Source organism: Anguilla rostrata, chromosome 1 (assembly GCF_018555375.3).
Source record: "Anguilla rostrata isolate EN2019 chromosome 1, ASM1855537v3, whole genome shotgun sequence".
In the NCBI taxonomy this organism is placed as follows: Eukaryota; Metazoa; Chordata; class Actinopteri; order Anguilliformes; family Anguillidae; genus Anguilla; species Anguilla rostrata.
This window is the reverse complement of record NC_057933.1, coordinates 44,780,262-44,803,079: the sequence shown is the minus strand read 5'-3', so window position 1 is coordinate 44,803,079 and position 22,818 is coordinate 44,780,262. Positions and strand designations below refer to the sequence as shown.

The 22,818-nt window shown below is 43.3% G+C and overlaps 2 protein-coding genes across 2 annotated transcripts; one reads left to right on the top strand and one right to left on the bottom strand.

The window, feature by feature from the left end:
- Positions 1-1,246: 1,246 nt before the first annotated feature.
- On the bottom strand, positions 1,247-4,624 carry psmg2 (proteasome (prosome, macropain) assembly chaperone 2). Its single transcript, XM_064308848.1, has 7 exons — positions 4,436-4,624; positions 4,087-4,258; positions 3,894-3,952; positions 3,546-3,664; positions 2,474-2,647; positions 2,163-2,283; positions 1,247-2,076 (listed from the first exon to the last, which is right to left on the bottom strand). Exons 1-7 carry the CDS (start codon positions 4,490-4,492, stop codon positions 1,996-1,998), a joined length of 783 nt encoding a protein of 260 aa, XP_064164918.1. The 5' UTR covers positions 4,493-4,624; the 3' UTR covers positions 1,247-1,995.
- Positions 4,625-4,860: 236 nt separating this feature from the next.
- On the top strand, positions 4,861-18,643 carry cep76 (centrosomal protein 76). The gene is made up of 12 exons (XM_064308630.1): positions 4,861-5,225; positions 5,595-5,750; positions 5,929-6,019; positions 6,287-6,511; positions 7,413-7,598; positions 8,009-8,106; positions 9,265-9,393; positions 9,912-10,100; positions 13,078-13,244; positions 15,040-15,373; positions 16,817-17,034; positions 18,357-18,643. Exons 1-12 carry the CDS (start codon positions 5,163-5,165, stop codon positions 18,493-18,495), a joined length of 1,995 nt encoding a protein of 664 aa, XP_064164700.1. The 5' UTR covers positions 4,861-5,162; the 3' UTR covers positions 18,496-18,643.
- The last annotated feature ends 4,175 nt before the right edge of the window (positions 18,644-22,818 follow it).

The following is a 22,818-nucleotide window of genomic DNA, read 5'->3' as shown; positions in this document are numbered from 1 at the left end:
AACAACCCACCTACTCGCATACACCCACAGAACAGAATCCATGGCTTATGATACTTACAAACACATTCTTGTTTTTACAACTGTAGAAAAAATAAATTATGTCTGCCAAAAAAATAGACCTTCGGGTCAGTGTTCTTTTTTCATGTAGAACAGACTGTTATTTTGTTGCTTAATAAAATTATTGTTAAATATTGGCAAATTTATGATAGCAGCATTTTGGAAGTGTTGCCAAAGCACAGCATCACTTCATTAATCAGTGAAGTGCTTGTGCATAGGTCATGAGTGATTTAACCTGCTGAACATTAAGCCTAATGAAAATGATAGAACACATATTTAGGTATTTAGCGGACACTCTTATCCAGAGCAACCAACCCTGATGACGCTTTTACATACAATCCATTTAGACAGCTGGATATTTTACTGAAGCAATTCATATTAAGTACCGTGCTCACCAGTACATTGGCAGCGCCCCAGCTGGGAATCGAATGCACATGCTCTGTGGTTGCAAGGCCAGTTCCGTAACCATTATGCTATACTGCTGCCCAACATACCGACCGTTCATTCCAGTCTGGATGGGAGTCATGTCGGGGGGGGGGTGCAATTTACTGGCACGCTGCTCAGGAAGAGAGGGATTTTAGTCAGGATTGCCGCCCCAAACTCATCACACACACACACACACACACAAAAACAGCACCCGCTACAAGTGCACTACTGTAATGAAAGGACTATGCAGCCCAGTCAGTGGACTGGAAAATCAGGACAGACACTGGTAGCATCCACTTCAGCGGGATAAGCGTGCCCATTTGAGCAGTCCCAAAGCGACAGGGAGACAGCGCGGACATGAAAGAGCCTAAGAACTCAACTGGGCATCAGAGAGAAAGACTGGGGAATAATCAAGATGGACGCCAGCTGTACGCGCCCGAGCCAAGGCTGGAGCGTGGACCGAGCGGGCGCGGAGCGGCACGTCGTCTGGGGGTGTCGGCGCGAGGACTTTACGACCTGGAGAAACGCCGCTGCCGTTCTCCAGCAAGAGACAGGCCACAAGTCACACCGCCGTGCCAAGACCAGCACATCACTGTGCTTCACGATTGTGTCAGCACAACTGGATCCACTTCAGTTTAATCTATCGCCCAGGGGAAGAGGCACGGAAGAGAGTCACTGAACCTGTAGGTGTCCTCACTTGAGGAAAAACAGCAATGCCAAAGATAATTAGAAGTAAAAATTCTATAATGGTGACACATGGAACTTCAAATGACATCCATTTATTACAAAATTGCAAATGATGCGCAATAGCCAATAGGGTTTATTTACATACCCGAAGTGCAACATAATGTAATACATTAATTACATGGGTCAAAAGGATTGAATATCTATGGAGTCGATACATTTTTGTGATAAAGCAAACGTAACATACAAAATATACTCATTAAAAACAGGTACTTTGGGGCAGGATCTGGTTGTTTTTTGTGTGCCTAAATAAACGTATCACTTTATTATCTACCTGTGTTTTAAGATCGAATGCATTTATTTGGTCAACTGATCTGCAGCGAGTACACACAGGAACTCCTGCGATAAGATTTTTCTTTTTTTGTGAAAATTTCAATTTTCACCTGAACTCAGATTTGGTGATACAAAATTAAATATACTTTCTACCACCAAAGATAATATCCATATTTTAATTAAGCCTCTACATTCTGAGTGCACGGCCACTATTGGCATTACATTACAGTCACCATGACACCAGTGCTACTGAATGAGATCCAGAAATCAAATCCCACAGGTGGTTGCCATGGAGAGAGCAGACAATGGGCACCTAACAAAGCTAGCCACAATATGGAGATGAAAACTGAGATATAAAGGGAAAATGATCATATCAGTCTACATAGAGCCCATCAGTTGATCCTTTTGCAGGGCATGGGCGGGCAGACAGCCCATTTCCCTGTGTCAGCAGCAGGGGGAGCCGGCTGCGAGAGGACAGGTCAGGCTGCCCCGCCCTCAGAAGATGGCCGGGGGAATGCCACTTCCGAAAAGCAGTCTCCACGAGCAGGGGGCTTTCCACTGCGAGCGTGCATTTTCCTGAAAGAGAGGGAAGAAAAGTGAACATGTTATCCATGCCACTACAATCATGCCACAAACACAGCGGCCATGGAAAGGACACTTACAGGTTTGCCCACCAGGTGGAGCCAGTCGTTAAGATGGTTGACAAGGGCGAAGGCGTCCGGGATGTTGTCGCCTTCAGAGCAGAAGGTCAACACCACTGCTAGTGGGATGTCTTCAGAACAGCTGGAAACAAAAGGTCCGATTAAAAGAAAGTTTCCGCTCACAGTGGACCATTTTGATTTTCTTTTCATTTCCTTGCTAAAGCAACAGCGGCAGTTCACAGCGCCATTTAAGCTCCTTACAAATCCCGCATAACAGGTATATCCTTAGTAACTGGAGCGAAAACAATCGCAGAAGTCCAAGTCAGACGTACCAGTCTACGTAGAGGCCTTTGGTGACGCCCCCTCCCGGAATGTAGAGCCTTTCCTCCGTTTCACTGATCCCGGGGAAGAGTTTCACCCTCTCCATCTCGCTCCACTCCAGCTCCTTCAGGGCGTCGCCGGAAATGCGCTGCATGGCTGGGCTCAGAAGGTACCGTAGAGGAGCGCTGGAGAGAGAGAGGTAGCACCGAAACGCTCACATTCACACTTTCACATATGCTCACTTCCATACAAACCTTGTGAATCCTGGAAGACACAAAAACCTGTTGACCCATTTCTGTCTGTGAAAGAAGAGACAAAACTGGGATCATCTTTTAAGAGGTCATTTTAAAAAATATATAGCACGTGTGTGCTTATTTACATAGCTATTGTATGATATTTACATTTAGTAGACGCTTATCCAGAGCGACTTACATAAGTGCAGACATGCAGCTTTAGGCAAACAACAGCACTGAAGCCATTGCACTGGAGTCACAACTGACAATAGTTTTACGACAGTTACAGGCCATTAGGAAGCGAACGGGTTAGGAGACACTGTTTTAATATTTAATGTATTCATTTTCAACCATGGAACGAGCATATTTAAAAATTCCCACTCCATGATTGGAAATTAACATTCATCTCAATTCCAAATAACAAAGATAAATGAAGTGCAACGTGCAAAATTACAATGGCTGTACCAATGCTGTTATACTTCAGCGTGCAACATTTTAAAAATTGTCAACTGAAATTTGATAGAATCATATCTGAATGTGAATGATTCGGCAATGTATGAAAACCCATGAGCAGTTTTAGCCTACATTAAAAATGAACATAAGCCAATTGATAGGCAGTAGTGAACTAAGTGATGGAGTTAGCTAGCAAAATGTACAGTAGTGAAAAATGGTTTTAAACCTCTAAGCCCATCACAAGTTTTGTTAAACAAACAGTAATCAAAGCACTTGAAACCATAATGGCATGGAGCGTTTTGGCATTATCAATGCCATGAAAGTAATGACTGTAAGGCCAGAGCAACTCTACAACCGATATAAAAATAAACGTTCAAATTAAGAGCTAGTTTTATACCTGTGAATCTGCTGGTCATCCCTCTGGTAAGCATGACTGCTGGACAGTAAAACCGTTCGAGCAAAGCCACTAGACTTGATCCAGGAAGTAATCAGCTTACGAAATTGTTTACGCTTCGTCTAAAGGAAAGGGAGGAAATATACTGAGAATTTTGAAGTTGCGTTTAAGTAGGAATTTTCAAGACAAAGGGCTCAATTTCAATCCTTCGTTATCTAACATTATTAGCAGCTTGACATAACTATTACCAGTGTAGACTCATTAATGACAGCTCAACTTAACTGTCGATATGTTTACATGTGATGTTTACAGTACATAAAAATGTTCACGTTGAATAGATGTCGGTATTACCTGAATGATTGGGGACCGAATCTGCAGCACAGTCAACTTCAAGTCAGGCAAAGAGTAAACTGCATAAAAGTTACATATTACATGACAGCTCATTGGCAACACTTAGGCCTAACATTAACAACCAAAATAAGAACATCTACAATAGGATGGCGATGTTATTACAGTCATGGATGTAGCCAACTTCCATACATACCTTCTGCGGTCGTGCACAATTCAGCTGAATTATCTGCGGATGGTGCATAAGGATTGTTCCCTGCCAAGGGAATAAGGCAGTCGGTGTGGAAGTACCCTACTCGAGGCATGTTGAGGGTGGAAATTATGAGGTCTGTCGCAAGTTGGCCAACATTCCCCACGGATACAGCAGGCTGTTTAAACGCACGAATTGTGAGATAAATCAGAGAAAGCATTAAACGAATATATTACATAAGACACAATTTGTAAAAAATAAAAAACACATAGATAAGTAAGCCAATCAATTATTGTCGGTAATGACAATGGAGCATGAATAGTTTCGTTATCGAATGGCACGGCGCTTAACATACCATAACCAAGGTAAATTCTTTGAAGCAGGGTGAAGTGTTTTCAATAGGTATAAACATGATGTAAGTAAAATTTGAAAGCCCCTATATATAACGAAACTGTTTAAAACTTCGTTATCTATAATGTCATAAGGAAACCACTTGTTTTACTTTTCCTCCATGCACCTTTGGGTCCTTCTTGTGCCGAGTCGTTTCATGACGTATTGTTCAGTTGTAGGGCGCTTTAGATAATGCCTGATAAAAATGTCAAACTATTTTTAAATTACAATAATAATTTATGTCCATCAAGATTATTAATTAACTAACATAATCATTTTATAAGTATGTATTAAAATAAATATGCACTATTGGATTATTTTTCAAATGTTTTGGAAAATGATTCAGGCTTCATATGGAGTGCATTCCCGCTTACTTTTCCGCCACAGTTTAAACTGACAGTTGTGAAAAGGGAGGTTTAGATAAATAGATAGTTAATGTAGGGATAATTTTGAGTTAGCGCTGCTGTCTCGCATTTATGTTTTTTGTATTTTAATTTTTAATCATACACACACTTGTGAACTCGCAGTCGTGCATGTATCTTTTAAATGAAATTGCTTACTAGCTAACTATTAACAAGCTTGCAAACTTGCGACCACTGGAACATTCTATTGGCGACTAGTCATCTGAACTGCAGCATTTACAAGCTATCTAGCTAGTGTTAGCTACCCGATGCTTCTCATCTGCTGTGGATATGTCTCTACCCCCGGAGAAGGCTTCCGAGCTTAAGCAGATCATTCACAACCATTTGACAAGAGTGAGAAATTCCCACTTGAAAAATTAGCTAGTTTCTGGTCTGATCTCAAGCATCGCTGGCAATACTTTTGATTTGCGATAAGTTATTGCTAACCAGTAACGTCTAATCACAGTTAATTGTACCATTATTATTTAATCAAAATCTATAGCCATGAGTTTATCGTCTATTGCCAGCTAACAAGCTGTATTTGTTCGTCGTACTTAATGTGAATAGTCGAGCTATTTCACTACAGGAACAGGTAACGCGATGCTACTCACCGTTACCTTAGACACAACAGATAACTTTGGCTGTCAAGTACACTTTATGAGCAAACAAAACCTGCGAAATACAGAGATGTTGCATTTGTTTAATATTGCATTCTACGACTAGATGGACATCCATGGGAAAATTCGCGATGTACTGGCTGAGACTGTAAGACAGGAGTTTGGTACTGGACACCGCCCACTTTCCGAAGAAGACTTCATGCGAGCTCTACAACACAGGGGAATCGTAGATGAAGTAATGAGGGACCTGCATTTTTCACAGGTGATTCACACGATTGCCAGCGAACTCTTTTCTGTCACTGAACACCAGTTAAGCACAATAAGAAAATGATGTTTCAAAGAGTAATTGTGTTAATGTTTGAAAATGCATATTAAAGCATATTGAACCATGAAAGATCGTGTAAACATGAAAGTAAATCCTTTCTGGTCTCTTATGTCAGGAAGTGCCAGCCACAGAGGCTGGTCCATCTCCTGCAACACACAAGCCTGCAACACACTTTGTTGATAGGGAGGCAACACAGCTTAAGAAAAGTGAGTTCATTTTATTATTCCCATGGGCAGTGTATCCTTTGAAAATGTTAAAACTGACAATAAAACAATCTGCTGACTACCGTTAAAAAATTGTACTCAAACTATTTAATCAATTCTTGTGTTTTTTGACTTGGGCTGTTCAAATTTTTTCAAAAATTTGCTTCATTTAACTTCTACATAATTGACCCATCATACCAAAATAAACTGGCTGTTTGTTTTTTATTTGCCCAATACAAATAGTCATTTTGACCCAAATTTAATTCCCAGCCAACATTGATCCGACGAGGAGGTGCCTATACCTGCAGGTTCTGGGGGGTAAAGCATTTCTGGAGCACCTCCAGGAACCGGAACCCTTACCTGGCCAGGTCTGTTCTACCTTCACCCTCTACCTCAACTTCAGGAACCAGCGTTTCCGCTCCAAACCTGTGCCCTGCGCCTGCGAGCCTGACCTGCAGGAGGGCTTCCTTCTGGAAGTTCACAAAGACAGCCTGGGTACGCTGTGGTAAAATGACTTAAAATTCAATGAGGAAAATTCAGTTTGTTTGCAATTCGTTCTGCACAGCATTCACTCACATTATTAGGATAAGGAGTAAGATTCCTGTTCAACAATTTTCAGTAAAACCGAAACGTCTGGCAGAGGAGGTTAAAGATACAAGGTGTGGGATGTAAGTAAAATAAAATGAGGAATTGCATTTAATTGTATAAGTGAATTCATTTAATTGTGAAAATTTTGGCTAACAAACCATTTCCTGTAGAATGTAGGGTCGGGCTAATGTTAGTTAATAGCACATACCAGAGTATAAAAAAAATATAAAATGGTATTATTTGAAATTCTGTCCAAACTGTTAGGTCACCACGTTTGGTGTGCCTGCATTAATGAGCATTCCTTTAAACAGCATCCTTTCACCCAGTGCTGCCACTGCTTACAATAGTCAGGTGCAGTTTTAGCACACGTACATGACTTGTACATTCTAGATTTACACACAATTATAAATTCCAGCTTTATGCACAAGTGGAATTTTTCACAGAATTTCTTTTCAATATATTATGATTTTTAGGCTTTTAACCATAGGAGTTCTGAGGGCCTTGCTGTGTCTAACAACATATATGATTATAGCATATATGATTGTCAAGATAATATTTCTACCTCATGCCCATTTACAAGGATGTATAACATGAATAATCTGGATACCAGGCAACCCAAGGAGGTTGGACAGTACTATCTGAAATCGTACATCACTAGATGACATATGATTGTCAGTACAGGGCTGTGTGTCATGGTTCGTCCTACTGGAGGAATCCTTGACCTCACCTTGACCGAAAGAGCTTGTTAGAGCAGAATTTGAAAGCCTTTTGTTGATTGTTTGTACGGCTGCGCTTGACTGGGGCCCAGGCGATGGCAGCAGAATGGCGGACGCCACCACCATGCTCTCGATCAGCGACCCGGTGCACATGGTACTGATCAAAACTGACCCCTCCAGTGAAACCACGCTAGTCTCCTCCTACTTCCTGGATTGGCGGTCTGTCTTGAGCGCGCCCAATGGGAAAACCAGCATGGCAGTAGAACTGCTGGGAGTAGGTAGGTATAAAGATAAATCTCTTGGTTTAAACTAAAATCATGCACATTAACTTCTCTGGCACAAAGTTTATTTTCTATAAGATTAAATAGTATATGGTAAATGAATGTCAGCAGTATATGCTTGAATGTAAACTAAGGCTTCAAGTATTGTGATATTGAAAAAAACAATACTCCACATGTAGCTAATACATGTGTAAAATGCATAATAAGTTCCATGTAATACATGCCATGTTCCAAGTTTAAAATAAGGTATAGAAGGTAATACTGCCATCACCAGTGATGAGATTTTATGAATTACCCAGAGACTGGTAAACTCTTTGAGTGTAATGTCTGTCTTACTCTTCTGAGAGGGGTAACTGATGATGGTAGCTGAGAGTATTGCTGTGTTATGTTTGTTTGACCCTAACCAGGGAGCGAGTGTAAAGTTCCAGTCGGCGTTCTGAATGTGAAGCTGGAGCTCTACCCTCCCCTCACGCAGACACTGACCCCAGACGTCATCGCAACTCAGGTCAGCAACATGGTGCTGCTGCACGTCCTGTCAGGTTATGTTATAAGAGGTGTTCTGTCCATATGCTGAAGCTCTTCTCCGCCTGGCAGCACTGAGCAATGCTGCAGTTAATTTAAGCTGCTCTACACTGTCTCTATATGCATACCGGTAGGGCTGCACGATGATATCGGTTCTATTGATGTTGGCCGATTATTACTTAAAATGAACTTATTGGTGTCTGCCAATAAAATGAGAACATGGCTAACATGATGCTGCAGATGTGTGTAAATTCATCTACAGCTGATGCTGTAAATACATTTTTTAAATGTGAGGCTCAAAGAACAGGCTAATCACTGTCATCTGAACTTCATTGATTTATTATTTATTTCTCCTTTTAACATTTTTACCAGCCAAACTCACAAACAAGTCAACAAGACATACGGTAGCTCTTGGCTGAATAATATAGTCAGCTAGTTTAAATATTGTTATACAAACAGCCTTTGTTATGTTCTTCCTTCATTAGTCTGTGTTCGTTTACATATTCCATGAATGTGGAAACTTGGTTGCAGTTTTCATTTGGGCTGTCTTGTATGACAGGGCAGCACCAGTATGGCCAGTCAAATATCAGTTATTAATATCAGCCCCAGAATTTTCGTATGGAGCACTGCCTTTTACCTAATAATTTATCTCTGAAATGAAACGGTACTTTCGTACATCTAGGTTGTGTGGAATATAGAGTGTATCTTGCCAGTGTGACAGCCCTTCAAAGCATATGTTTTGGTAATGCTGTTGTAGTGATTTTCATATTAGTGTCCAGTACTTCCTTAGAAAGAATCACTGAATTGGGCTGTCGAGAACAGGGATGCCTTTCTGTGACGGAATTCTGTGTTCAGTGGAAAAACAATCAATATGATGCAAATGTATGTCTCCACCTGCTCTTGCTATCACCAAAATTACTTCAGCATGGTAAATATAGTCCACTGTAGAGACTTCTTTCCTATGTCATTCCACCTGAGATTTCACTTGTTTTGGATGATATTTGAACATCATTTCAGCTATAAGCTATTTATTTTAACTATATTTGCGCTCTACGCCTCTGTATGTGGCCTGTCTTAGTGTGCTTTCAGTATGTGAAAGTCACTGCATTACTCTGACTGAAACCCAGTTCCTTGTTCCCAGCAATCCCTGGAGCGGAAGAGAACAGCAGAGAAAGAGCGTCTCTTCCTGGTTTACGCCAAGCAGTGGTGGAGGGAGTTCCTGGAGATTCGCCCTTCCCACCAAACCAAGCTGGTCAAGATCTTTGCGCAGGTTAGCACGCCAAACGAGCAGCGCGTTCTAGCCTCACGGCGGTTAGCATGTCCTGGTCCCTGATACCCTGCTCTCTCTCTCTCTCTCTCTCTCTCTATCTATATCTACTGTATTTCAAGTGATATAATTTCGTACAGACATTAGGAAGATTATTTTCATGCAGGTAGTAGTCAATGTGTGGAATAGCCTGCCAGGCGCTAAGTAAGAGTTGAATCGCTCTGAATTTAAAGCTTATATAGAGTTATATACAATCTAGTCTGTAGCTAAGCAGAGCACTAGGTACAACTTAGTCAGGAAAATGGCGACCTGTTCTCGTCATTATGTTATATTATGTTACGGTATCTTATCTTTGCCCTGCGATGGATTGGCGGCCTGTCCAGAGTGTATTCCTGCCCCTCGTCCAGTGCGTGCTGGCATAGGCTCCAGCACCCCCCGCGACCCTGCTCAGGGTAAGTGTGTATAGATAATGGATGGATGGATGATATCTGATCTTCTCTCTCTCTCTGTGCCGCGCGCAGGACGAGAACGGCGTGAACCGGCCCGTGTGCTCGTACGTGCGCGTGCTGCGGGCGGGGCGGCTCCTGGACGGCCCCCGGCAGGCGGCCCGCTTCGTCAGCCTGCTGGGGATGGAGCGGGCCCCCGTGGTGGGGGGCGGGGCCAAACAGGAGCAGTGGTGCACTCTCCTGGCGTTCCTCTGCAGGAGCAAGGTGAGGCTCTTCCCACAGGCTTCGGCCGCTTCTGTTCCTGGAAAGCGGTCTTATGTTGTCTTTGGAATAGACCTGGAAAAATTACGGGCAACAGCGCAAAACAGGAAAATTCCCGCTTGTAGAGATCCGCTCGTAGACAGTAGAGGGAAAGGAAGAGGAAGAAAAGGCACTTGAGTGAATGTGTGTGCCAGCGCACCCTCCCAGGTTGACGGAGGTGGTTGCAGCAATAGGATGAGCCTACAACCTTATGAGCAATTGGGCAGTACAGAATTGGGGGAGGAAAAGATAAATGTGGAATAAAAAGTGTGTATGTGTGTGTGTGTGTGTGTGTGTTACAGCGAGTGAAAATTTTCCCTGTTTGCAATTTTGTAGTGTTTGAAATCACAGGCTTGATGCCATTTACTGTCAAGTTCCGCAATGTCAGTGTGCTGATACTGACACCAAATTGGCTAATTCACTGGCTTGCACAGTATGTCCTTGTCATAAGTCATTTTAGATTTGTATTCCCTGGCAAGAACACCCAAGTCTGTATTTTCATTTTGACAGAAATGATTTTGAAATTGATACCAGGAATGATTCCTTCCCTGCAGTTTGATCTACTGTCTCCCAGTCTTTTGGGAATTTGACTATAAAATAAATTTTACACCCATCCTGAAAAAGTTGTGCAAAATCTAATTTATGAGGGGATACATTGTCCTAAATACAAATAATAAAATGAAGGGTCCTCCCTGTTTCCTGACCTTTGACCTATGACCTGTGGCATAGATTATGAAGCAAATAGAGTGTTACAGTGATTATGTCTTTTCATAGGCTAACCATGGGTTCCCTCTGCAAATCTCCAATTCATTTTCCCATCAGGCTGTTCTTTTTCTGGCGAAAATAAGGTATTTGGTCAACGTATGTCGAAGAGAGTTTCACGTTTTGTTCTACAAGGTAAATTACTCCCATTAATATCCCAACCGTGAATTTAGGAGGCGTTATGTGCTTTGAAAAAGTAAATTGCTAAGAAGTTGCTATGTAGAAACTACAACGGTTGTCGCGTGCAGGTGGGCTAGTATGTAAACTTGAGTGCCGTTTGCCAGAATGTGACCATTGTTGTAGTTTCAATGGAGCAACTTGTGAGCAACTTACTCTTTAAAAGCGCATAACGGCATCGAAATCCACGGTGATGATATTAATGGGTGTAATTAATCTCGTAGAACAAAACGTGGAGCTCTCTTAGGCTTACGTTCACCACAGACCTTATTTTCGGCAAAAACGCAAACCCTATAGAAAAAATGCATTGGAAATCTGACAAGGCAACCAACGACGCAAACTTACTTCTGGGTTTTAGGAACTGTAACATTCTATTTAGTACTTTTTTAGTTCACAATTTCGGACCTATAATAAAAAAATCAATCAACATATAAAATGTTTATACTAGGTGCACACCTAGTATAAACATTTTATATGTTGATTGATTTTTGATATAAGGCTTTTCAAAGCACTAATAGATAAAAACTTAAGTTGGAAAATATCTGGTGGGAAAACAAGTTTACATGAACGCTTCTCTCGGCAGAGTACTTCTGTTTTTGTGAAGTTTTTGATGCCATGATTTATACGTGTGTGAAAATGAGATCTTATTTCAGCATGTTTTTTCTGGCAGTGATGTGTTTGTGTATGCGTATCATCTTTGCGCTAGACTCGCTAAAACATCCTGGAAAAGTGAGCCATTTCCTGGAAGTTCTTGGCTACGGCCCCTGCGAAAGCTTTGCTTTTTTTCCTTTCTTTTTTTTCTCCCCACCCCCCCCACCCCCCCTTTCTCAGAAGTCGATCACACCACTCCCATAAAAAGTAATGAGGCTTGTCACGTTTGATTTATGGGCTCCATTCCAGGTAAATTAATTTAGTGTCTGTTCCTGCCCCTCTCTCTGACCGCGCTGTCCGTATTCAGCGCTTCTGGGACTCATCCGTCTCCCCGCCCGCTCCCGCCCTCTCCTCTTTACAAGAAGAGCGCGGCCTCCATTACAGGAGGAGGAGCCCGCCGCTCCGCGGGGCCGGGCCGCCTGGAAGCCGGCCACTTTCCCGTCCGGCGGCAGTTATGAAATATTAAACGGACGGCGGCCCGCCGAGCGAAGCGCCGCAGGGCAGGGCTCGCCTGCTCCTGGACGGCCGCGTTCTCTGTTCTCTGTCCCCCGCTCGCCCTGGCTCCTTTATCTGGTCAGCGGCGTACACCAGCAAGGTTCGCTCGCAGTCAACGCACGGGCACGACGTTTCGTACACGGACGCTAGAGCGGGCGTCGGGCGCGACGCTCACGAGGTCATCATCAGATTTGGCTGAGATGTCAGATCGTGTAAATGGTCTCGCGCATTGGGCAGTTCAGAGTTGGCATGAAATTCAGAAACGGATACGGCGGTCCGTGCCCACCACCGATGAGCTGTGATGCTTCTGAAGTTCTCTGGATCTTCAGGAGGCTCGGCCAGCTGAGGTATTTAAATGTGAGAAAATGCAGCCGAGTTCTTTGGAAAGGGTGTAGACGACGAAGTTGAAATGAAGCAGTTTCCCCAGACGATTTTCATGAGAACTTTATCAGAACTTCGCTAGCTTTTTCCCCATTCCTTCTCATTACCGTTCCAGTTGCTGTACCACTCTACCCTGTTAATGAAGCTAAGCAGGTGTGGGCTTGGTTAGTACTTGGATGGGAGACCATGTGGAAGAGGTGTTGGTGGGGCAGTAGGGGGTGCTCTTCCCTCTGGACCAAGTGGAAATCCAGCGCCCCACCCAGGGATGGGGATGTTCTGCTGTAGAAGCCACAGTCCTATGGACTAGATTAAGCTGAGGTCCATACTTCCTGAGGTCCTTAGTCCATGCGGCCATTAAAGATTCTCCTGCGAAGTGTAGGGTCGTCGTTAATTCCGGTGTCCTGGCAGAGCTCCCTCAAAAACTGTCTCTCTCCATCTGGCCTCCTGATCACCCCCTACCCGTGACCGTTTCCAGGGCGACTGTGAGGACCACGCCACGCTGCTGTGCAGCCTGCTGCTGGGCTTCGGACTGGACGCCTACGTGTGCGTGGGCACCAAAGCCAAGGCCACGCCCCACGCCTGGGTCATGACCCTGGGCACCGACGGCTCCGTCACCTTCTGGGAGAGCCTGACGGCACACAGGTGACCCTCGTTATTTAAAACTGCCACCAGAAGGTCATTCTGTCCTTCAGACCACAGTGCAGGTCACCTTAATGGTTACCTTAGTGCATTGCATGTATCAAGGGCATAACCACCAAGCTCTGAACCTGCTAGTATTCTACTCTGGAGAATACTGTGGCATATTTATTTATTTTTTTTAACATGTAAAAAAATTTCACGATAATATATTTGCAGGAAAATTGCATAAACACAACAGTACAAATACACACATCTACATAAATCCCCACCCACCCAAGTACCATGTCATTCTAAATAACAGAATAATTTAAATAATAAATAATCTTTGAAAAAATTGATGCTTGGTGAAGGTTTATGAATGTTCTTAAATATGATTTTTGGAAGCTGCCCAAGATTTCTGTCGAAAGTCTAGATGTTTGAAAAGCATGGTCATTTGTCAGTCAAATAAACATTTTTGAAAATCGTTTTTTATGCATTTAGCCGACACTCTTATCCAGTGTCACAGCTTAGATTCATACAATCCATTTTTACAGCTTGATATTTTTTTTACTGAAGCTCTTTGGGTTAATTACCTTGCTCAAGGGTACTATAGAACCTGGGAATGAAGCTCCATCGTGCAAGCCCAGTTCTGCAACCATCTGAGGAAATCGGTTTTGTTGCTGTTTTTTTATATACTTTTTATATATTAAATTACCATTTTGTATAAAGAATGTATATATTAAATAAAAATTAATGCGTAAGGTTACAATGTGCCAACCTTGGCCCCTCCGTAATAGCACATTTACTAACGCTGATGTCAGCCAACCTCGTGTTTTATGACTGTGTACAATGCAGTTATTAAGAGTTTATTAAGCCTTTATGGGTGTACAATATGCACAGATTCTGAAAGTAGCAGAATCCTGTTTTCAGGGAGAAACACAGCTGTTTCAGCTTTGAAAAAGGCACCAATCCGTCCATCAGATGAAACGTTAAACCCGCTCAATGTTCCAACTGACTGTGGACATTAAAGATCCTGTGTCACTTTTCGGAAGAGTAGCAATGTTAACCCCAGTGTTCTGACAAAATTCTCAGAAAACTAGCTCCCACTTGGCCACCTAATGATCCCTTAAATCTGATTGGCTACGCAATGCATTGCATTCCCACATTAATTCTCCAGGCAATGACTCCAAAAGAGGATAGAGTTCTCAGGTCACTTACTTGGCTACAAAAAAATAAATAATAATAATAATAAAACAGATTTTTGCCTGTAAAGTACTGTACATATAATATTTATTGGATTTGGACCTTTGGGATTATGTTCAAATGAACAATAACAGCCATACAGAGGAGCTGGAACTCCTGGAGCTGGTTACCAGTTAATTTCTCTTTGCTGCATGTAAATGGAAGCATCATATTACGTGCACTGACGCTCATGGATACTGGTAAACGTTGAAGCGGCGCGTCTTCTTGGAATGTCCATTAGGCTGAGTGGTTTAAGGGATGAGAGGTGATCAGGGCCCGTCCTCGGGCCCAGAGATAAGATGCAATAACGGGTCTGTCGGAAAGGCTCCCGCTCACATCGCTCACTCTGCGGCTGTTGGTGTGTGTGTGTGGGATTTTACTCACAAGCATGGGCTATTTTATTCCCCGTGACATGCAGTTTTGAACTGTGAATGAACCAGAATGAACTCCACAAACTGTGTTTATGTGGGGGTGGAAAAGCTAACGCTTGCGTTTCACTCTGAGTCAAAGTTAAAGATGTGGTGGTTGTTTTTGTCGAACCTCTTTTTGACCTGTTTTGGGGGTTTATTTGGCGCAGGTACCTCCACCGCCCCATAGACCCGGACGCCCCCCCTCTGGCCCCCCAGCCCAAGCCCTCGCACCCGTACAGGACGGTGGGCTGCGTCTTCAACCACGAGGCCTTCCTGGCCAACTGCCAGCCGTCGGACGCGGTGGAGCTGTGCGTGTTCGACCTCCGCGACGGCGCGCGCTGGAAGGCCATGAGCCAGGAGGCGGTGCGCTCCGTCTGCGCCCCCGGCTCCACCACCTCCCTGCCCCCCCTGCCGCCGCTCTGCGCCTCCCAGCTGGACCCCGTCGCCGCCAGCAACCAGCTGGAGCTGGAGCTGCGCCACCTGCTGACCGAGCACAGGAAGGTAACCGCGGCCCGGGCGCGCCGTCTCCTGACCGCTGTGTGACCATCCCGCGATTTAACCCTTTAAGCCAGCGGCGCCCAATCGTGTGCCGTGGAAGGCCAAGAGTAAACAGGCTTTTCATTCCAGCCAATCACTTCGCCTGCTGATTTCACTAATTGGTTCCCTCCTCTCTGGTTGAGGGTGTGTTAATTAGTGAAATTAATTAGATGTAGCGATTGTTCGAAATGACAACCTGCATACTCTTGGCTCTCTGTGCCACATGATTGGGCACCACTGCTTTAAGGTGTAAGATTGCAAATACGTGATTAGAATGTTCTTAACTGAACACAGTCACTACTGGTAATTGAAAACAGTGTTCAAGAACACTGAAAATTTTGAGAAGACATTCCAAAAAACCTACTCTTTAACGGATTAAGCCTGAACACATGCCTGTATGCCTACCACACCAAAGGCATTTTGTTTTTCTGGGAAAATACGTTTTATTTTTTCCGTTTAATTTTGTATATTTACTTAGGAGCATGAGTATATTAATAAATCTAAAGGAAGTCTTAAATTACAGTGGCCAGTCACTTATAGTTCCATACTGCCCCCTGCTGGCTCTACACCACACAACCCTCTCCGTGCTGTGCAATCAGGGTTTGACAGTTCCCGTAGCCAGCCTAAGCTGAAATTGATTGAGCGCTCAGGAGCTAATGTAGATGCTTGCTATCTGAAGTCACTGGCCAGCCAGCGCAACAGGTGTCGCCGTCAACGCTCTCACGGTTTCGCTGGTGCGATCGGTCAGGGTGGGTTCGTTAAACCTCTGGGTTATAAATCAGGTAAAATGGGTCAGCCCATACCTGCCCACCGCCGTCCCTGTGTCTCTCCGTGGAAGGTTGTGGCTCCAGTTGAGATGTGCATCTGGGCCACATGCCGCAGGCATGAAGCAGCAGTTCTTCTGTGATGCATTTGTGGGTGAATAGTGCACAGTATGCAGGGCTCACTTCTTAGTGCTCTTTCTGAATCCTGTCATGCATGTCCTGTTTATTTAACCTTATCTTTCCACACTTACTGAGAACTTAATAGGGCATTATTATTATTAAAGAACAGCTCATTGGCAAGATGTGTGGTGCAGCCCACTCCTGCGCCATATACAAGACTCCTCCCTCTGCCCCCTGCTCTCTCCCACCAACCCTCTCCGTGCTGGTGGTTTGAATCCTCCACCAATGTGCGCTCTGTGTATATTTTTAGTTACCGCCACTTCTCCCTGACGTGTCAGGTCAAACAAAATAAATAAAACATAAGGAGGGTGGTCTGTTTGTTCTCTCTTAAAAAGGGAATGAAAAAGCCTTATTACGTTTTCTGTTCCTTGACAAGAGTTTGGTTTTTAAAACCTGGTTTTTAAAAACGCGACGCCCTGCTCCGCCTGCCGCTCACTGAACTCCCCCGCTCCGCGCGCGGCAGGACCTGGGCGTGGCCACGGCGTGGGACGACCACCTGTCCTACCTGCTGTCGGCGGCGCTGGCGGCCTACGAGCTGGAGCGCTGCACCGGGGTCTCCTGCGGCAACGAGGAGTTCCAGGACGCCGTGAGGAGGGCGGTGCCCGACGGGCACACCTTCAAGGGCTTCCCCATCCACTTCACCCACAGGAACGCCCGGAGGGCCTTCGCCACCAGCCTCAGGTACGCTGGGAGGACCTCAGGCTGGCCCAACACCAGTCTGCGAGAGCAGCAACGCCTGCTGGTTGGGGTTGTTGCTCAGTTAGAGTAGTACATTACAGTTCTCTCCCTACATGGTTTCTGGGCTCTGAATTGGTTGCTAATATTTAGGGTGACAATCTAAGGCTGCTGACCCTGCAGCCCTCAGACTCGGGTGGGGGCCCCTAGATTAGAGAGAAGTTTGCAGAGGGCAGAGACCCCAGGATTTGGAGGATGTGAGAACGTTGGTTCCTTTTCAGCTTAGAGCGAGCCATTCCCATGTTAGCCTACATTAGTCAGCACTTACACCAGTTGTATGCAATTTTGGGCCCTGCAGGTTGCAGCCCTGCAGGTTTCAGACTTGTCTTTCAATTAACCAGAAATGTACACCCCGCACACCAGGTAAGGAGTCTTATCAATTGAAATTAAAAGATGAGCTGTGACAAATTTTGTCAGAGCTCAGACGGAGCTGCTGCTCTTTAGTGCACATTTGTACGTCGCTTCGGATGAAAGCGCCTGCTAAATAAATATAATGTAATGTAGTGATGTTTACAGAGTAATGAACAATCGGGAATTGGCAGTCCCAAGCCCTGAAGACTGGCACTGAAGTGCGCCATTTATTGTCTGTTATGAAAATCAGCTGATTGTAAATCTTCCAGGATTTGAATCCTTGTCCCTGATAAATATCTGTTTATTGGTTAAAATACAAATCATTCATCGTAGACAAGAAACAGCAGTCACTCCATGCTAATTGTTGCTGCTTTGTAGATGCATCAGTCTTCCTAGCTTTTTGTCACTGGCTATGTAAATTTTATATAATGCTAACTAATTGGATAGTTAAGTACTTGTTTATTGCTTACCTGAAGAAAGAGGCTCTGATTGTTCTTGCTCTAATTAGCTTGTACACCTGTGGTAATGCTGTAGACTTGGTGTATGAGATCATCATTAGCATACAGCCCCATTTCACCAAAAGGGGTAACATATTAGCCTGATCTTAAATAAAATCTTAGTGCAAACCTTTTATGAATATAGTTATTTAATTCCATAGATCTATGCACCTGTTTTTAAACCTAAGGACTGAAATAAGAGCGAGATCCATTTTGATTTAAAACTAATGTGATAGCCCTTCAGTCATTGAAGAATAAGCGTACGCCTTCGTAATAATGTAAGATAAAGAGCTTCAGAATCGGCGCTCTGAAACTGTGCATCAATACAAAGGTGAGGAAAGCACAAAATGGAGAGTACAAAGCGGGAACGCTACCGCTGGGTTACAGCCGATCGTGACGCCGTTGGGTTTTTTTCTTCAGGTCTCCGTTCTGCGACGAAATCGTGTGTTGCCGCGGAGACCACGTCAGGCTGGCGGTCCGCGTCCGGGTGTTCGAGTACCCCGAGTCGGCCTGCGCCGTCTGGATCATGTTCGCCTGCAAGTACCGCCTGGTGCTGTGACCCCAGGAGCCGCCCTGTTCCCTCCATTCTACTGTGTTTACATCTCTGTACAGAGTATAGATTGCTTTGTCCTGAGACTGCTTTCACTCTTTTATACTGTATTTATACATCACTATTTATAAATAAATAACTATTGTGTTTTATTTTACACCAAGGGTGGCGTGTGTCTTGTATGAAATTCACAGGATTGGCACGTTTGAGTTTGAGGGAGGGATTATCCCCTCCCGTGAGTGTAACACACTTTGTGATTCGGTGATGAAAGGTGCTGTATGAACACCAATCCATAGTCTCGGGTTCACAGTTACACCTGCGCTTTGCAAACAGGGTGGGGAAGGAAGCAGTGGGACCATCTGCTGGACATGTTCTGTGCTGTGGGTGGGATTTTCACATGGCAGCGTGTCCCAGAAGTGTTAAATCCACAGATGTTTAGGCACGTCGAAGCGCTGGAGCCGCTGCGCATGTGATGCTCGGAAGATGGGAATTCTGCACAGTAACAATAGGCAACTGTTTACTGTGCACTGAAACCGTTTCCCTGCCACTGAATGTTCCAAAATGACTTCGCATCAGACATCCACTCAAGACTTAACACTCAGTTACACTGTTTATTTACTTAGCAGCTACACTTGTCCAGAGCAACTTACACAGCATACCATCAAACTGTTCAGCCATTCAGGTCAAAGAAAAACTACAAAAAAAAAATCATCAGTTCTGTCTTGCATGCAAAATAAATGGTGCTAACTATATTTCTTGTGTCAAAACCAAGTTCTCTATCTATATCTGCAAAACACCATTTGGTGTTTGAAGTGAACTGCAGAGTCATTTTAAATTTGAAAACAATGTTTATTTTCACTATGTATTGTGATAAATATTAGAAAATTAGAGAAAATTACTCTCAAGGTGAGGGCCAGTATATTTAACTTTTTTTTTGGCTCAAATACAGGCCCTGTATTTTAACCTGACCACGAAACTACTGCTCGGTTATTGGCTTGAGTTCTAATTCAAAATGAGCTGACGGTTTAAATAGTGTCAGGAATTCCTTGGCTGGGCCAGGAAGGAAAAATCTCCCTACACAAATTTTTACAAGTTGTGCCCAGTCTACAGAGTTTGTAAACTGTAATTTTATTTTGTAATATATATATTCTATCATTTGTAGTTGTTTTAGGTTAGCTGCTAAGTGCTTTACATAGCTGGAGCAAAACAAATGAAATTGACATTTTAAACTGAATAAAAAGAACAGAGTTTCCAAACTAGTGCATCTTTCAGGAATGCTAAAGTCCATTGTTAAAAAAAAATTTTAAGTTAAAAATTTGTTTTTAGAACGGATATAAACACCAATATATAGCGCTGTGAAAAATGATTTGCCCCCTTCCTGATTTCATCTATCACTGTATATTTGTCATACTGAATGGTTTCTGTAAGGTTGGGGTTGGCGAGCAACGTCAGAAGCGGACAATAAATCCACGGGGAGTCTAAAAGCTGACTGCGAACAGCAGTCAACCACTGAGTGAGGTAGGGGAAAGGAAAGGGGAATAAACCCTGGCAAAAGGCCAAACAAAAGGCAATCCTCAAAAACAGGACGAAAGTCTCTTGACTGAGAACCAAACACAACACACGCCTAAGTAGGCTAAGTAAGATCTCTCAGCTCAAGCCTGAAACTAGCTGGAGATAACTCTATCCACAAATACCCTCTATGAACAGTGACCACTCTCAAGTGCCCCGGTTGCTACGTGTTTAGCTCCCGTACCAGATAGCCATCAAGTAAGTCACATCAAGCTCTCACAATACCCAGAGCGTTACCGGCTGCTTGTGCAATGCAAGAGCCCCAAGCAGAGGGAGTGAGGTCCCTATAAAGGGTAGACTCCAGGTGGCCCGAATCAGCAATTAGCCGGTAATGGGAGAGCGAGGAGAATCTCCTCTGCTGCCACCCAGTGGCAGCACCACTGCAAGCACAGGCACATTACAGGTTTCAGATCTATGGACAAAGGGAAACCGAGTTCATAGAACACATTTTAAAAAATGATTTCATTTACTTAATGAAAGCAGTTATCAAACACCCATACCGCCCTTGTGAAAAGGTAATTGCCCCCATAAGCACACTCTTCTTTGCTTTAATTCAGAACACGAACTGTTCATTTCAGGTCTTGACACAGCATCTCTATTGGGTTCAAGTCAAGACTTTGACTGGCCACTCAAAAACTTTCATTTTGTTTCTTTTGAGCCATTCAGATGTGGACTTTCTTTTGTGTTTTTTATCATTTTCTAGCTGCATAGGCCAATTATGCTCCAGCTCACAGATGACCGGTCATACAAAGCAGAATGTGTGGTTCCGTCAATTAGGGAAAGTTGTCCTGGTCCCAAGGCAACAAAGCATCCCCACACCATCGCACTACCTCCACCACGTTTGACTTTTGGTATGATGCTCTTACTGTGAAATGCTGTATTTGCTTTACAGCAGACATAATGGGACCTGTGTCAACCACGTAGTTCACATTTTGACTCATCTCATGCAAATGTCAGATGAGCATTCAGGTTTCTCTTGGTTAGCAGGTCATTGTCGAGAAATGAACACTGACCTTAGCTGAGGCCTGCAGTTCTTTGGATGTTCTTCTGGAATCTTTTGTGACTTTCTGGATGAGTTGTCGCTGCTCGTAACCCTTTCCAGACCAATATATTTAACATATAACAGCTTTTTTTCTCACCTCTTCTAATTTTTTTTGGTCGTGGCATAGTGTGTTTGTTGAACTTTAGTGGTAACTACATCACTCTGATGGTAAGGTTCAGTCTAAGTGAGGTTTAGATTCAATAGGACTGACTGTAGTTACGCCTTGCTGTGTTCAATCTGCTGAATGTAATTATCAAGCAAATGTAGTTAATTGGTTGATTGACTAAATAAGGAGGCAATTACTGTAACTACAGTATGTATGGTTAAATGTCCTTGTTACTTAATTTAAAAAGGTTTTCGATGTAACTGCTAATTCTGTGAATCTGGTTTTGGCTGTTTCAGTATCTCTATTAACTATATAAAATTTTTTACTACAGTTAGAAAAGTTTAATTATTATATAAATACTTTAATGGGGGCCAATAAATGCAGTTTACTTTCCTTCCACTAGATGGCAAATGAGTATAAAGAATAGAGTCCATGTGTGCAGCAGTGACATTGGGTGGAGGGGACTGAATTTTGTGAGTATAGCCACCCCTCCCCCACCGTACAAGCATTTTAAAAAATGTACTTTTATCAGATTAAAACTGTTGTCAGGAATACAGCATTTCCAGAATTATGCGTCAATACCTGAGTGGCAAACAGAATTCTGTCAGCCCATCCAAATGGGGGGTGGGGGGGGGGGGGGGGTGGAGTGCATGCTTATTTTTACCGTCTTACTATATTAGTTTACGGGTACCTTCTAAGTATGCCAAATATCAAGTCTGGACAAATTTGTAGCAATATAATTAATTTTTAAAATGGCATTTTGAGAACTGTGGGTCTCTCCAATGTTGGGTTATTGCACAACATGCACCGTTAAGTTGGTAATCATGGATGGCATGCTAAGCCTCTTTAATTAAGTACCTAATCATTTTGGTTGGAATTATCTCTGTTCCATCTTAATGAACCATTCTTTGGGCTCTACTTAGCAAGGCTGGAAAAATACCACTGGTTGGGACTTCTTTCTTGTGGCTGTGGCTGCCGCACAGCGGTCCCTGGCATGGCATGTGCATCAGTGTGGGCAGACCCTTGACTCCAGAACCTCCCCAGTCCTGTGTAACAATGTAGCGTAAGTAAGAGGTTAAACAGTTAATGCCCTCCAAGTCCAGGTACTCGTGGCATCAAATTGATATGCATTTCCAGTATTTCACTTGGAAATTATTGTTATTGCTAAAAAAAAATCAAAAAGTTAAAATTATGTGGATAATATTAATGCATTTCCTTGAAATGGTAAAAACAAAAATAGTTAATGATACTAAGTATTATTGATAAATAATAGTGCCCAATTACATAATCATAATACCCTATAGATTAATCGTAATCTATAAGAGAATGACTATGAAATATAACCTACAACCAACTGTTGTAAAACTGACACGATGGACGTAAGGCTGTGGAGGCATGTCTAGGAGTAACTCTTGTATAGCTTTGCATCTGACATTTTAAACAGCACTTTTGAATTCTTTGAACAACTCCGTACTTGATATAATGCTAATTGCATGGTAAATAATTTGTTAGCGGGGCCTGTTAATTTAGCAAGGAGGAGACAGGGTGCTCTGGTAAACTCAATGTTTCCACAACTCATTTGTAGCGAAGAAGATGAGAAGTTTCACACATTTTA

What these genes read in the sequence shown, in the direction of transcription:
- psmg2 (XM_064308848.1), bottom strand. Translation starts at nt 4,492, where the DNA reads ATGTTTATACCTATTGAAAACACTTCACCCTGCTTCAAAGAATTTACC. An exon ending in TTCGGTCCCCAATCATTCAG is followed by an intron (nt 3,665 to 3,893) that starts GTAATACCGACA and finishes CCTTTCCTTTAG; the next exon opens with ACGAAGCGTAAACAATTTCG. An exon ending in AAAGGCCTCTACGTAGACTG is followed by an intron (nt 2,284 to 2,473) that starts GTACGTCTGACT and finishes TTTTGTTTCCAG; the next exon opens with CTGTTCTGAAGACATCCCAC.
- cep76 (XM_064308630.1), top strand. Translation starts at nt 5,163, where the DNA reads ATGTCTCTACCCCCGGAGAAGGCTTCCGAGCTTAAGCAGATCATTCAC. An exon ending in AGTTCACAAAGACAGCCTGG is followed by an intron (nt 6,512 to 7,412) that starts GTACGCTGTGGT and finishes ACTGGGGCCCAG; the next exon opens with GCGATGGCAGCAGAATGGCG. An exon ending in GCCTTCGCCACCAGCCTCAG is followed by an intron (nt 17,035 to 18,356) that starts GTACGCTGGGAG and finishes TTTTTTCTTCAG; the next exon opens with GTCTCCGTTCTGCGACGAAA.